At 40.1% G+C, this 12,355-nt stretch overlaps 1 protein-coding gene across 3 annotated transcripts in view; it reads left to right on the forward strand.

Moving 5' to 3' along the window:
* The window catches only part of CFH (complement factor H), a 159,754-nt gene that overhangs the window by 46,372 nt on the left and 101,027 nt on the right, over positions 1-12,355 (forward strand). The window contains exon 10 of one of the 3 annotated variants that reach the window (XM_011951606.1): positions 5,784-6,034. The exons of the other annotated variants lie outside the window; for them this stretch is intronic. Coding sequence (XP_011806996.1) covers positions 5,784-5,797 — 14 coding nt within the window. The 3' untranslated portion in view covers positions 5,798-6,034. Of the gene's footprint in view, positions 1-5,783; positions 6,035-12,355 lie in introns of those variants that run through there. 3 annotated transcript variants of the gene reach the window in all.

Below are 12,355 nucleotides of genomic sequence, written 5' to 3' on the forward strand. Positions count from 1 at the left end.
CTCTCCCTCATTTCTCCCTCCCTCCCTTCCTTCCTTCTTTCCTTCCTTCCTTCCTTCTTTCCTTCCTTCCTTCCTCCCTTCCTTCCTTCCTTCCTCCCTTCCTTCCTTCCTTCTGTCCCAAGTTTTTCTCGCTCAAGTTATTCTTAAGAATGTTTCTATTTTACTCTTCATGCTAGACCCTGTACTTTAGTCAGGTTGTTTGGCTACTTTACAGTGGTCATATAATTAACAAGTCTTAACTTTATCTTCAGATTGAGATATCAACATTATATTTTCAATGGACGGTCAATTGTCAGTGAATCACAGTACTTTTCAATTTAATAAAATCTAAATTCCTCATAACCATGTTGTGAAAATATGCAGAAAAAAATTTGGCTGGGCGTGGTGGCTCACGCCTGTAATCCCAGCACTTTGGGAGGCCAAGGCCGGTGGATCATAAGGTCAGAAGATCGAGCCCATCCTGGCAAACATGGTGAAACCCTGTCTCTACTAAAAATACCAAAAAAATTATCCAGGTGTGGTGGCGGACGCCTGTAGTCCCAGCTTCTCGGGAGGCTGAGGCAGGAGAATGGCATGAACCTGGGAGGTGATGGAGCTTGCAGTGAGCAGAGATCATGCCAGCGCACTCCAGCCTGGGTGACAGCGCTAGACTCCATCTCAAAAATAAAAAGAAAAAAATAATTAAATATACTTGTGTGAGTACAGTAGATATATATCGAAGTGTATCCTATATGAGTGCAAACTGGCTGCAGTTTCCTTTAAAATAGTCATTTAAAGAAAAGAATTGCCAGATAAATCACAGAATATAAATTTCTCTTGACTTGTAAAACTTGAATTACTAGTGCCATCTGAATGATTCTTCTGAAGGTAGATAGAGTAGTCTCTCCTTACGTGTGAAAGAAAAAGGCTGCATTAGTCCCTCTTATTCATGTGGGACATGTTCTAGGCTCCCCAGTAGATTCTTGAAATGATTAATAGTGTAAAACCCAAGTAGACTATGTTTTTCCACCTGATAACTTGGAAGACTACTAAGTAACTAACAGGCAGGTAGTATAAACTATGGATACACTAGAGAAGAAAGGACTCATGCTCTGGGGAGAATGGAGCTGAATGGCATAGGATTTTGTCACACTACCCAGAACACCTTTTTTTATTGCTAAGTATTATTTTATTGTATCATGTATCACAGTCTGTTAATCCATTCACTTGTTGAAGGCCATTTGCATTGTTTTTGGCATTTGTGAATCATGCTGGTAAGAAAGATATTCATCTACAGTTTTTATATAAACACAAATTTATTCATCATGGATACATATCTAGGAGTGGGTTTGTTGGGTAAATGGGGTGTGTGTGTGTGTGTGTGTGTGTGTGTGTGTGTGTGTATTTTCTTATTATTATACTTTAAGTTCTGGGATACATGTGCAGAATGTGCGGTTTGTTGCATAGGTATACATGTGCCATGGTGTTTTGCTGCACCCATCAACCAACCCGTCATCTAGGTTGTAAACATCACATGTATTAACTATTTGTCCTAATGCTATCTTTCCTCTTTCCCCCCACACCCCAACAAGCCCTGGTGTGTGATATTCCCCTTCCTGTGTCCACGGGTTTTCATTGATCAACTCCTACTTATGAGTGAGAATATGTGGTGTTTTGTTTTCTGTTCCTGTGTTAGTTTGCTGAGGATAATGGTTTCCAGCTTCGTCCCTGTCCCTGCAAAGGGCACTAACTCATTCAATTTATGGCTGCATAGTATTCCATGGTGTATATGTGCCACATTTTCTTTATCCAATCTATCATTGATGGGCATTTGGGTTGGTTCTAAGTCTTTGTTACTGTAAATAATGCTGCGATAAACATATGTTTGCATGTGTCTTTATAGTAGAATGATTTATAATCCTTTGGGTATATACCCAGTAATGGGATTGCTGGGTCAAATGGTATTTCTGGTTCTAGATCCTTGACGAGTTGCCACACTGTCTTCCACTATGGTTGAAGTAATTTACACTCCCACCAACAGAGTAAAAGAGTTCCTATTTCTCCACATCCTCACCAGCACCTGTTGTTTCCAGACGTTTTAATGATTGGCATTCTTACTGGCATGAATTGGTTTCTCATTGTGGTTTTGATTTGCATTTCTCTAATGACCAGTGATGATGAGCTTGTTTTCATGTGTTTGTTGACTGCATAAATGTCTTCTTTTGAGAAGTGTCTGTTCATATCCTGTGCCTACTTTTGGATGGGGTTGTTTGTTTTTCTTTTATAAATTTGTTTAAGTTCCTTGTAGATTGTTGATATTAGACCTCTGTCAGATGGATAGATTGCAAACATTTTCTCCCATTCTGTAGACTGCCTGTTCACCTTTGATGATAGTTTATTTTGCTGTGCAGAAAGCTCTTTAGTTTAATTAGATCCCATTTGTCAATTTTGGCTTTTGTTGCCATAGCTTTTGGTGTTTCAGTCATGAAGTCTTTGCCCATGCCTATGTCCTGAATAGTACTGCCTAGGTTTTCTCCTAGGGTTTTTATGGTTTTAGGTCTTACATTTAAGCCTTTAATCCATCATGAGTTAATTTTTGTATTAGGTGTAAGGGAAGGATCCAGTTTCAGTTTTCTGCATATGGCTAGCCAATTTTCCCTGCACCATTTATTCAATAGAGAATCTTTTCCCTATTGCATGTTTTTGTCAGGTTTGTTGAAGAGCAGATGGTTGTAGATGTGTGGTGTTATTTCCGAGGCCTCTGTTCTGTTCCATTGGTCTATATATCTGTTTTGGTATAAGTACCATGTTATTTTGGTTACTGTGGTCTTGTAGTGTAGTTTGAAATCAGGTAGCGTGATCCCTCAGCTTTGCGCTTTTTGATTAGGATTTTCTTGGCTATATGGGCCCTTTTTTGACTTCATATGAAGTTTAAAGTAGTTTTCTTAGTTCTGTGAAGAAAGATAATGATAGCTAGATGGGAATAGCATTGAATGTATCAACTACTTTGGGCAATATGACCATTTTCACGATGTTGATTCTTCCTATCCATGAGGATGGAATGTTTTTCTATTTATTTGGGCCCTCTCTTATTTCCTTGAGAAGTGGTTTGTAGTTATCCTTGAAGAGGTCTTTTGCATCCATTGTAAGTTGTATTTCTAGGTATTTTTTGTTTGTTCGCTCATGATTTGGCTTTCTGTTTGTCTTTACTGATGTATAGGAATGCTTGTGATTTTTGCACATTGATTTTGTATCCTGAGACTTTCCTGAAGTTACTTATCAGCTCAAGGAGTTTCTGGGCTGGGACGATGGGGATTTCTAAATATGCCATCATGTCATCTGCAAATAGAGACAACTTGACTTCCTCTTCCTATTTGAATACCTTTTATTTCTTTCTCTTGCCTAATTGCCCGGTCCAGAACTTCCAATACTATGTCAATAATAGACAGATCGATGAGACAGAAAATTAATAAGGATATTCCAGATTTTAACTCAACTCTGGACCAAGAAGACCTAATAGACATCTACAGAACTCTCCACCACAAGTCAACAGAATATACATTCTTCTCGGCACCACATAGAACTTACTCTAAAATCAACCACATAATTGGAAATAAAACATTCCTCAGCAAATGCAAAAGAACGAAAATCTTAACAAACAGTCTCTCAGACCACAGTGTAATCAGATTAGAAATCAGGATTAAGAAACTCATTCAAAACTACACAACTACATGGAAACTGAACAACCTGCTACTGAATGACTACTGGGTAAATAATGGAAATACTGCAGAAGTAAATAAGTTCCTTGAGACCAGCGAGAAGACAGACACAACATACCAGAATATCTGGGACACAGCTAAAGCGGTGTTTAGAGGAAAATTTATAGCACTAAATGCCCATATCAGAAAGTGGGAAAGATCTCAAATCGACACCCTAACACCTCAATTAAAAGAATTAGAGAAGCAAGAGCAAACAAATTCAAAAGCTAGCAGAAGACAAGAAATAACTGAGATCAGAGCAGACCTGAGGGAGACAGAGACATGAAAAACCCTTCAAAAAATCAATGCATCCAGAAGCTGGTTTTTTGAAAAGATTAATAAAGTACACTACTAGCCATACTAATAAAGAAGAAAAGAGAGAAGAATCAAATAGACACAATAAAAGTGATAAAGAGGGTATCCCCACTGATCCCAGAGAAATACAAACTACCATCAGAGAATACTATAAACACCTCTACACAAATAAACTATAAAATCTGTAATAAATGGAAAAATTCCTGGACACATACACACTCCCAACACTAAAGCAGAAAGAAGTCGAAACCCTGAATAGACCAAACACAAGTTCTGAAATTGAGGCAGTAATTAATAGCCTACCAACTAAAAATAGTCCAGGACCAGATGGATTCACAGCCAAATTCTACCAGAGGTACAAAAAGGAGTTGGTACCATTCCTTTGGAAATTATTTCAAACAATAGAAAAAGGACTCCTCCTTAACTCATTTTATGAGGCCAACATTATCCTGATATCAAAACCTGGCAGAGACACAATAGAAAAAGAAAATTTCAGTCTAATATCCCTGATGAACATCGATGCAAAAATCCTTGATAAAATACTGGCAAAGTGAATCCAGCAGCATATCAAAAAGCTTATTCACCTTGAGCAAGTTGGCATTATCTCTGTGATGCAAGGCTGTTTTAGCACACACAAATCAATAAATTGAATCCGTCTCGTAAACAGAACCCATGACAAAAAAAACACATAATTATCTCAATAGATGCAGAAAAGGCCTTCAATAAAATTCAACACCCTTCATGGTAAAAACACTCAATAAACAAGGTATTGATGGAACATGTCTCAAAATAATAAAAGCTATATTTTTAAAACCCACAGAAAATATCATACTAAATATGTGTGTTTATTTTTATAAGAAATAGACAAACTGTTTTCCTGAGTGATCATATGTTCTAGCTTCACATACTCAGTGTATGCGAATTCCAATTGTTTCTCAACCTTACCAGCCTTTGAGATAGTGTTTTTTTCCCATTAAATTATCCATTCTAATATGTGTGTGATAGTATTGCATTCCCTAGTGACTGATGCTGCTTAGCGTCTTCTGTCTACTTATTTACCATCTATGTACCTCCTTTGGTGAATACTGTCTAAATTTTGCCCACTTTTCATTGAGTTGTTTCTTCCATTACTGAATTTTGAGACTACATAATATATTGTGGCTACAAGTCCTTCAATGAGTAAATATTCTGCAAATATTTTTCTTGCATCTGTAGCTTTACTTTTCTTTCCCCTAATAGTCCCTTTCAATGAGCAAAAATATGTAATTTTGATGTTATCAAATTTTTCATTTATAGATTATGCTCTTTGTGTCACCTAAAATTTCCTTGCCTAAACCAGGGACATATTCAGTTCTAGAAGTTAACATTTTACACTTAGCTATATGACCAATTTTGAGTTAATTTTTGTATGAGGTATGAAGAATACATAGAGGGTTATTATTTTGCATTTGGATGCCTTACCGTTCCAATATCACTTGTTTAAAAGACTATGTTTTCTTTATTGAGTTGTCTTTGCTCCGTTTTTAAATTGAAATTGAAAACATCCTTGTCTTGTTATATGTATTTATGTTTGTGGAGGGGTTCCCTGAGGAAATTACCAGTGGAAGAAATTACTAACTCAGGAAACTCTTCCTGTTTGGTCAGTCACATTCAGTTAGTCCTGAAGGAGTTGCTAGTGGAATCTCAGCAAGCCTAACTCAGGGTAACTGTCTACTCTTCAATCTTTCGCAGGGTTCACCCATTGAACTCCTGATCAAAGGTCATCCCTCTCCAGCTTGAGTGGATCAAAGATGACAAGGGCCAATGGAACCAAGTTTGAGCCTTGCCAGGTCAATACTTGGGTCCTGAGTATGGTGACTAGTATCTGTGTTTTCTTGTGTGTGTATTATTCCAGCCAGAAGGGGAAACGCTAATTCAGTTCCTCCAGGCAGTCCAATGGGGCTGGTGGCTTTGAAATTATTAAACTCTTTCTCTGCTGCAAACCCCACTGTTTCAGTGTATTGTTCTGTTGCTGTGCAGCAAGCATACAAATCTGACAATTTCGTAACTATTTGTGGCAAGTCAGGTAGAGGGCACTCTCCTTGAGGGCATTTACTCACAGCCTAGTGCCCCCTTGCCACTGGGGCAGACCCAGAGATGAGCCCTAGCGACTTCTCAGTTCTGATGAGCTAAGGGCTGTCCCTTAGTTCTCCCCAAGTAACCCACAATGCAACACTGATTGGCTGCATCTTCCAAAATTGAAAGACCTTTGTCTACTATTTCGTGAAACAAAAAAAGATTATCTTATTTTTTAGCATAGCTTGACTTTAATACTCACTGGATTTCAGAGAACAGTGGCCCCTGCATGGTTCTCATGCTTAGAGTACCATCCTGTAGCTAGATTTGTTTTGTAAGAAGGAAGAGGAATGAGATGAAATCACCTATGTATAATGTTTTATGTTGCTTTGGAAAAGTGAAACAACGTAGAAAAAGGTAAAATCATGATAAAGCAAGAAATTAAAAACTGTTTGGACTGATTTACAAGAAAAAGATGATGATGCTATGGTGGTTCAGTTAAAGGAACCTATGACTTACCCTCCTCCACCTTATGGTGGAGCTGCAGCAGCACTACTGGCACCTCTCCAGAGTCCCCACCACCAAAAAGTCACAAATCCAGGGCAACAGGTATGATCTCTGCTTCTTATACCCAACAGGGGACTCCATTTAGCCAGGGTGTCACTCTGGTTCAGAGAGGCAGTTTCCTCATAACAACTGCTTATAGGAGGTGTTGCTGCCACAGGTCAGCCTATAGGATTTATCCTGGTTTATTCTCTGTTCTCCATTTCCAACCTACTTAATTAGAAAACTAATATGACTGTTTATTGAGAAGATCTAAAGTTTACAGAAGGAACAGGATTGAAAAAATATATATAAAGATCCAAAGTACATGGAGAATCTATTCTCCTCTGTATTTGCCACCCACAACCCTACTTGAGCAGATACTCAAAATTTGCTCAATATTTTGTTGAGTTCAGAGAAGCAAAGTACGGTTTTAGATAAAACTAAGGAAAAGGCTGATCTTATTCACACTGACTCTCCCAGTAATCCAGTAAGGGCAACTGCTCAGATTGCAGTTCCCACCTCTGACCTGGGATGAAATAGAAACACTGGAGATAGATTTAACCTCAAACATAATCAAGACTGCATTTTGATCAGCCTCTGAGAGGGAGTGCCCAAGCAAAGCAGCCTCAATAAGATCCAGGAGATCAAACAGAAGCCTAATAAGGGTTGCTTTGGAATTCTTAGAAAAAGTCTTTGAAGCTTTCAGGCAATAAATGGATATTGACCCAGAAGCCCCAGAAAATTTAATGATAGCTAACATGATGTTTATCCAAAAAAGTGCCCCAGCTATGCAGAGAAGGTTACAAAATGTAGCTGAGGCTTTGGACATGTTTATGTCTCAATTAGTGAAGATTGTTTTTAATGCATTTGCTGATCACAAAACATAAGGAATAATGAACAGGCAAGCTGACTTGTTAGCTGTAACTCTGACCCTCGTAGTCCCTGGACCACAAGGGCTGCCATCAGACACTCCATCTATGGTAGGACCACCTGGGCCCCCAAAAGCCAATAAAAAGGCATATCCCATTGCAGGTCCTAAGCAGTGTCCTTACTGCAACAAGGGGGACACTGAAAGGAAAATTGGCCACGCCTTACAAAGCCTAATGTTAAACAGAGTCAGCCTGCTGCCCACCGAATGCCTGGGATAGCTGGGGAGCTTGAGAGAGATACTGAAGAAAAAGACCAGAAATGGTGGCATCCGGGGACTTTCTCTTGACCCAAACAACACCCTCCATATTTCCCATATGGGACTCCAGATCCTGATGATGGTGAGAAATCAGCTTCTGGACTTTCTAGTAGACATGGTGTCTCCTATTTGGTGTTAAATGTCTGGTTGTCTAAACTTTCCTCAGAAACTATGAAGGTGACTGAAATCTCGGAAAAACTTCTGATGAGGTCATTCCTCTAAATTTTGGATTGTCAACTAGAGCAAGATCATTTAAAGCAGAGTTTTTTGGCTGTGCACAGTGGCTCACTTCTGTAATCCCAGCAATTTGAGGCTGAAGTGGGTGGATCGTGAGGTGAGGAGATCGAGACCATCCTGATCATCTTGGCTAACACAGTGAAATGCCGTCTCTGCTAAAAATACAAGAAATTAACTGGGCATGGTGTTAGGCATTTGTAGTCCCAGCTACTTGGGAGGCTGAGGCAGGAGAATGGAGTGAACCTAGGAGGCAGAGCTTGCAGTGAGCCAAGATCATGCCACTGCACTCTAGCCTGCGGGACAGAGCAAGACTCTGTCTCAAAAAAAAAAAAAAAAAAAAAAAGCAGAGTTTTTCTGTACATCTGCCAATGTCCTATCCCTTTGTTGGGGCAAGTCCTTTTTTTTTTTCTCTTTTTTTTTTTGAGACAGAGTCTTGTTCTGTCACCCAGGCTAGAGTGCTGTGGCACGATCTCGGCTCATTGCAACCTCCGCCTCACGGGCTCAAGAAATTCTGCCTCAGCCTCCCGAGTAGCTGGGATTACAGGTATGTGCCACCACGGCTAGCTAATTTTTGTATTTTTAGTAGAGACAGGCCTGGCTGGTCTCAAACTCCTGACATCAAGTAATCTGCCTCACTTGACCTCCTAAAGTGAGGAGCTGGGATTACAGGTGTGAGTCACCATCCCCGGCCTGTTGGGGCAAGTACTCTTAACCAAACTAAATGCTAAGATTACTTTTTCTCTGAGGATGATTGCACATCCAGGTGCTTTCAGACCAAGTATGTGTTCTGCAGGCCACATTACTACAACTGGAGATCCTTGAAAGTGCCTGCAGCCCTGAAGAGATACTCCAAAAGGTTAATCCAGAAGCATGGGCAGATGGGAGGCCAGGGAAAACAAAAACTGCATCTCCAGTGCAGGCCAAGTTTTGTGCAGGGGTAACACTGTCAAATCTAAAACAGTATCCTTTGACAGAAAAAGGCATGGCAATGCATTTAGCCTCTGCTAATGGCCTTCCTGCAATACAGGAAGAATTCTTCATTTCCCATGAAATATACCTGTCTTGCCAGGACAAAGAAATGGGACTGAGGAATATTGGTTTGTACAGGATTTGAGGGCTACTAGCCAAATTTTCAAAACCATTTATCTGGTGATACCCAATGCTTATACATTATTCATGACTTTAACCAGTGAGTTGTACTTGTGTTCAGTCTTCGATCTGAAGGATGCCTTCATCTGTATTCCCCTGAGTCCACAGTCCCACGTAGTGTTTGTCTTTGAATAGGAAGACTCTGACGCCAAAGTTAAATGATGGTATTGTTGGACAGTGCTTCCTCAAGGCTTCAAAACCTCACTAACCATCTGGGGGAAGTACATGCTAAGGAGTTTTTGGACCTTTGGTTGAAAAATGAGACTTTGCTTACATATGTTGATGGCATATTAGTAGCCGGCACAACTAAGGCAAATTGACCAGAATACTATACTGACTTCACATTTTTTGTCTGGATGAGGATCCAGAGTATCCAAGAAAAAAGCACAAATCTTGAAACCCTCAGTTACATATCTTAGGTTTGAACTTTCTCAGGAGCAGAGCAATCTGCTTTTGGACTGGAGAGAAGCTCTTGTCAGGGTAGCCAGATTCAGGACATGGCAGCAGCTGTGAGGGGTTTTTAGGTATGGCTGGATGTTGACATGTTTCATTTTCTTATTTTGGGCTGATAGCAAAATGTCCCTATGAAGCCCTAAGACCAGACACTTTTATTTTATTTTATTTTTATTTTATTTTATTTATTTTTTTTGAGACGGAGTCTCGCTCTGTCACCCAGGCTGGAGTGCAGTGGCCGGATCTCAGCTCACTGCAAGCTCCACCTCCCGGGTTTACGCCATTCTCCTGCCTCAGCCTCCCGAGTAGCTGGGACTACAGGCGCCCCCCACCTCGCCCGGCTAGTTTTTTGTATTTTTTAGTAGAGACGGGGTTTCACTGTATTAGCCAGGATGGTCTCGATCTCCTGACCTCGTGATCCGCCCGTCTCGGCCTCCCAAAGTGCTGGGATTACAGGCTTGAGCCACCGTGCCCGGCCGAGACCAGACACTTGACTTCTAGAATGGACTAAGGAATGTCAAAAGGCCTTTCTAACCATTAAATAAAAATTATTAATGGACCTGACTACTGGGACTGCCTGAGTTAAGAAAGCCATTTAATTTGTTCATACATGAGAGAGAAGGGATGGGTTTAGGAGTACTAACCCAAGACTTGGGGGATATCATGAGACCTGTAGCCTACTTTTCAAAACAGCTGGACATTGTTATGATGGGTTGGACTTCTTGTCTCTGAACCATTGGCACACTTGTGATCTTCTCCAGGAGGCAGAAGAGTTCACTTTGGGTTAACCTAGCACAGTACACACCCCACACTGTGTATGCTGTTTGTTGGAACAGAAGTGGAGCTACTGATTTACTTCTAGAAGAATGAATAGATATCAGGCCATCCTCCTGGATAATCCTAGTGTTACTTTGAGAGCCGTTTCGACTCTAATTCCTGCTAAATATACCTATACATGATTATATATAAATTATTGAGCAAGTGTGTTCTATTCAACCAGACATGACCAAAATTCCCTTTAAAAACCTGGACTTAGAAATATTTACTGAGGAAAGCAACTTTATGAACCACGGACAACAGAAGGCTGAGTATGCTATGGCAACCCTGTGACAGATCCTAGATGCAGAGACACTCCTTTGAGTTTCATCAGCACAGAAGGCAGAACTTAGAGTCCTAATCAGGGCATCCCAACTAGGTAAAGACTCCTGAGTCACCTATTACTCTGCTTCCAGGTATGTTTTTATTGTTGTCCATGCTTATGGGGCTATTTGGAAAGAAAGGGGACTCTTAACCTTTAATGATTAAAAAAAAAATAAGCATGCTAAAGAAATCTTAGCCTGGCTAAAAGCAGTCTTGGTACCCAAGAAAGTAGCTATAATACACAACCCTGGACATCAGTGGATGGAGAATTTGGTAGCAAGAAAAAAAAAATCACTAGGCAGACCAGGCCACTAAAAGGGTGACCAGAGAAAAAAACGCCCAAAGCTTTGCTAATGCCATTAATCCCTGAAATAAACTTCAGCCTAAAGTCCATACCTATTTGGAAGAAGATCTAAAATCACTCGTTGAGGCTTTGACTCCAATCAAAGAACCCAAACTGAGTAGATATATAACACAGAAGAAAAGGTTCTAGTACCCAAGTATCTTATGACAGGTATCATCAAAGATATACATGATACCACACAGTATGGCAGGCATGCCACCCTTCGACTGATCCAGGACTACGTCTTTGGGACACACTTAAAGAAGATGATCCAAAAGATAATTTTTAAATACCTACTTTGTGTCCAGAACAGTCTTGAGACTGGTCCTCCACCCCAAGTACCAGGGATTTAAGCAAGAGGTTCAAGGCTAATAGAGGGCTGGCAAATTGATTATACTGTGATGCCAAGGGTTGCAGGAAATTTTAAACACTTGTTTGTATTTGTCGATATATTTTCAAGATAAATGAAAGCATTCCCCTGCAAGACCAAGAGAATGTCTGAGGTTATGAAAGCCTTGGTAAAGAAGATTATCCTCAGGTTTAGATGGCCTGTCTTCATCCAGTGTGATTATATTGCAACTTTTGTAGCCTAGGACACCATGTATTCCAGGTTCTCCGCATAATCTGGAATCTTCATACAGTCCGAAGACTGAAGTCTACTGAGAAAACTGAAAAGATAAATCCTACTATAAAAAACAAAACAAACTTTAGCTAAGATTTGCCAATAAACTAACAGCCTGGAATAACATTCTGTTCATTGCCCTGCTCAGAGTAAGGATGGCCCCCAACAGTGAGCTTAAATTAAGCCCTTTATAAATTTTATATGGGAGATCATTCTTCTGTTCTCTTCTCAGACTAAGGAATGCCAATAATGTACACATAAGGAAATGAGATATTATCAAATATACACAATCTTTAGCTTGCACTTTAATTGCTATTAATGAGTTTGTGGTTCCAGCAGATTGTGGTATCCAGCTGACATTCTCTTTCATCGCCTCCAACCCAGAGACTGGGTTCTACTCAAGACCAGGAAAACTCAACATCCTGAGGACCATTTAAAAACACAGTGAAAGAGGCCATGCAAAGCATGACTGGTGACTCATTTCTCTGTTCAGCTTGAAGGACTTAGACCCTGGATTCACCACAGCCATATAAAACCCACCCCACGAGACACTAGAGCTATCAATAAATGTA

The sequence above is a fragment of the Colobus angolensis genome, unplaced genomic scaffold (assembly GCF_000951035.1).
Source record: "Colobus angolensis palliatus isolate OR3802 unplaced genomic scaffold, Cang.pa_1.0 Scaffold320, whole genome shotgun sequence".
Classification (NCBI taxonomy): Eukaryota; Metazoa; Chordata; class Mammalia; order Primates; family Cercopithecidae; genus Colobus; species Colobus angolensis.